The 2,959-nt window shown below is 31.7% G+C and overlaps 1 protein-coding gene across 1 annotated transcript in view; it reads right to left on the bottom strand.

Annotated features, from left to right (window-relative positions):
• Positions 1-2,959, bottom strand: part of CCDC67 (coiled-coil domain containing 67) — a 99,470-nt gene that overhangs the window by 68,273 nt on the left and 28,238 nt on the right. The window contains exon 4 of the mRNA XM_008586992.1: positions 324-458. Within this exon, the coding sequence (XP_008585214.1) occupies positions 324-458 (135 nt within the window). The remainder of the gene's footprint in view (positions 1-323; positions 459-2,959) is intronic.

Genomic DNA, 2,959 nt, shown 5'->3' with positions numbered 1-2,959 from the left:
ATTTATTAGATATTCTCTTTAACTGACCCCAGGGGTGTCCTTCAATTTCACTCAACAGCTGCAGTTTCTTTGAACATTTTTTTTCTTTTTGCTCTCCCCAAATGCTGATATATATAAAAGATGTATAAATCAAAATGATGTTTTAATTCACTAAGTGCCTGAAGGGAAGGTGCACTAGGAAAATACATTAAGTGAGAAGTTGATTTGTAATGGTGTTTGTTACCACAGCTGCACATGCGATTGTGTGCACTGGGGACAAACATCCCACAACGACGGGAATCAATCTTCAACACATACAAAAATACTTAGAAAATCTATCTCACCTCCAATTTCTGGTTCAGATTGCTCAGTTCAAAGGGTATTTCTTCTTTGAGGTATGGTATTTCTTTTCGTCGAAATTTGTTTTGTTTCATCTGGTGTAATCTCAGTTTTTCAAAGCTATTTGTTAGTTTGGAAAACTGTAAATAATAGAAAATGCTAACATTTTACCATTTCCAGTTATCTGTAACTTGATTTCATTACATTTCTTTTCTTGTGTACCTCTTTGAAAATTTGTCATGATTAGAAAGTACAGTAAAGCTTAAATGTTCCAATTAGAGAAGATAGAACCAGTTATTAAAACTAAATTATTGAAGCTGAACACAGTTCAGCTTTCATGTAAATTTGGGACTTCATTAACTGCACAGTTAAACAACGATTCACTTGATAGATGGTTTATTCAGTGTTTGTTTTAACCATATGTAGCAAAACTTACAATTTTAAAAAGATAAGTTTTTTCTTACTTTTATTTAGTGCCATCTTGTGTTGACAATTTTAATTTCAGTGGCTCAATCTATAAAATAGACAGCTTATACTTTATTCAAGGAAACAGAATATGTAATTTAAAGGATACAAGCAATGTAAACCACTACTCATGTGGATATGTTTAAATAAATATAAATATCAAAACTGATGTAATTCTTTTTATAATAAAGCAAACTTTGTAATTTTTGTTTGTTTCTTGTTCTACCTTCAAATAAAGATTAAAAGCAGCATAGTGTATCAACATCTGTGAAGAAATTTCTGTTTATCTGTTTTCAAATGTTTTTTTTTCGTTTGTTTTTATTCTGAAATAATTATAAGTTCACAGGAATTTGCAAAGTTATTACAAAGAGGTCCTGGGTCCTCTTCACCAAGTTCCCCAGTATTTACACCTTACTGAACTATAGTACAATATCAAACCCAGGAAATAAAAATTGGCTCAATATATGTGTATAGTTTCATGCCATTTTATCACATGTGTAGATCTGTGTGACCATAACCACTATCAAGATACAGAACTATTCCGTCACCACAAAGATCTCCCTCATGCTACCCCTTTAGAATCACACTCAGTACCCTCATCCACCTGCCCCTAACCCCTGGAAGCCACTAATTTGTTTTTCATCTGTATAATTTTGTCATTTTGAGAATGTCATAAAATGGAATCATACTCTGCTTAATGCCTTTGATAGCCATGTGTGTTATCAATAGCTCATTCCCTTTAATTGCTGAGAGGTATTCCATGGTATGAATGCATCCTATTTTGTTTAAACATTCACATATTGAGACATTTTGATTGTTTTGAGTTATTTCCTCTTTCAAATAAATCTATGAACAACTGTGTCTACTATATCTGATATTAAAGTAACCACTTTTCTTTCCTTTTTTTGCTTATATATTTTTTCATTAAGATACAATTTACCTACTATAAAATTCACCTGAATAATATTTCATTGTATTGGATATACCACATTCTGTTCTATTCATCTATCAATTGATGGACATTTGTGTTGTTTTCAATTCTGGATATTATGAATAATGCTGCTACGAACATTTGTATACAAGTTTTTGTGTGGATATATGTTTTCATTTCTCTTCAGTACATACCTAAAAGTGGAATTGCTGGGTCATATGGTAACTTGAAGTTTAGCTTTTTGAGATACAGCCAAACTGTTTTCCAAAGCGGCCACACCATATCCCATTCTCACTCACAATGTATAGAGTTCCAATTTTTCTATATTCTCACCAGCGCTTGCTAATGTCCGTCTTTCTGATCACAGCCATCTTAGTGGGTATGAAGGGGTATATTCTTCTTCTTTTGATTTGCAGTTCCCTAAAGATTATTGATGTTAAGAATTTTTTCACGTGCTCATTGGACATTTGCATATCTTCTTTGGAGAAATGTCTATTTAAATCTTTGTTTGTTTTAAAATTTGGTCATTTGTCTTTTTATTGTTGACTAGTAAGAAACATACATAAACTCCAGTACTAGTCCCTTATCAAATATATGATTTGCAAATATTTTCTCCCCTCTGTGGGTTGTCTTTTTCACTTTCCTGATGATATCCTTTGAAGTGTAAATGTTTATAAATTTTGATAAAGTCAAATTTATCTAATTTTTTTGTTGCTTGTACTTTTGGTGCCATATCTAAGAAACCATTGCCTAATCCGAGGTCATAAAGACTTACTCCTATGTTTTATTTTATGAGTTTTACAGATTTAGCTTTTATATTTAGATCTTTGATCCATTTTAAGTTAAGTTTTGTGTGTGGTTTAAGGTAAGGGTCCAACCTGGCTATTTTGCATAGGGATATACAGTTGTCTCTGCATCATGTGTTGAAGAGACTAATTTTTCTCCATTGAATTATCTTGGCACCACTTCTACTTTCTTTTAATTAATATCCTCATGGTATATTTTTTCCATGTTTTTACTTTCAACTTGCCTATGTAGTTATGTTTAAAGTGAGTTTCTGGAACAGAATTATATTTGGGTCCTATTTTTTATTCACTGTCACTCTCTGTCTTTTAATTGGTATATTTAGACCATTCCCATTTAATGTAATAATTGATATGTCAGGGTTTAAGCCTGACTTTTTTTTTGTTTGTTTCCTGTTTATTCTCTTGTTGTTGGTTTCTCTGTTTTCACCTTCTTGTCTTC

This window comes from Galeopterus variegatus, unplaced genomic scaffold (assembly GCF_000696425.1).
Source record: "Galeopterus variegatus unplaced genomic scaffold, G_variegatus-3.0.2 Scaffold4205, whole genome shotgun sequence".
NCBI lineage: Eukaryota > Metazoa > Chordata > Mammalia > Dermoptera > Cynocephalidae > Galeopterus > Galeopterus variegatus.
This window is presented reverse-complemented; position numbering and strand designations above follow the sequence as displayed.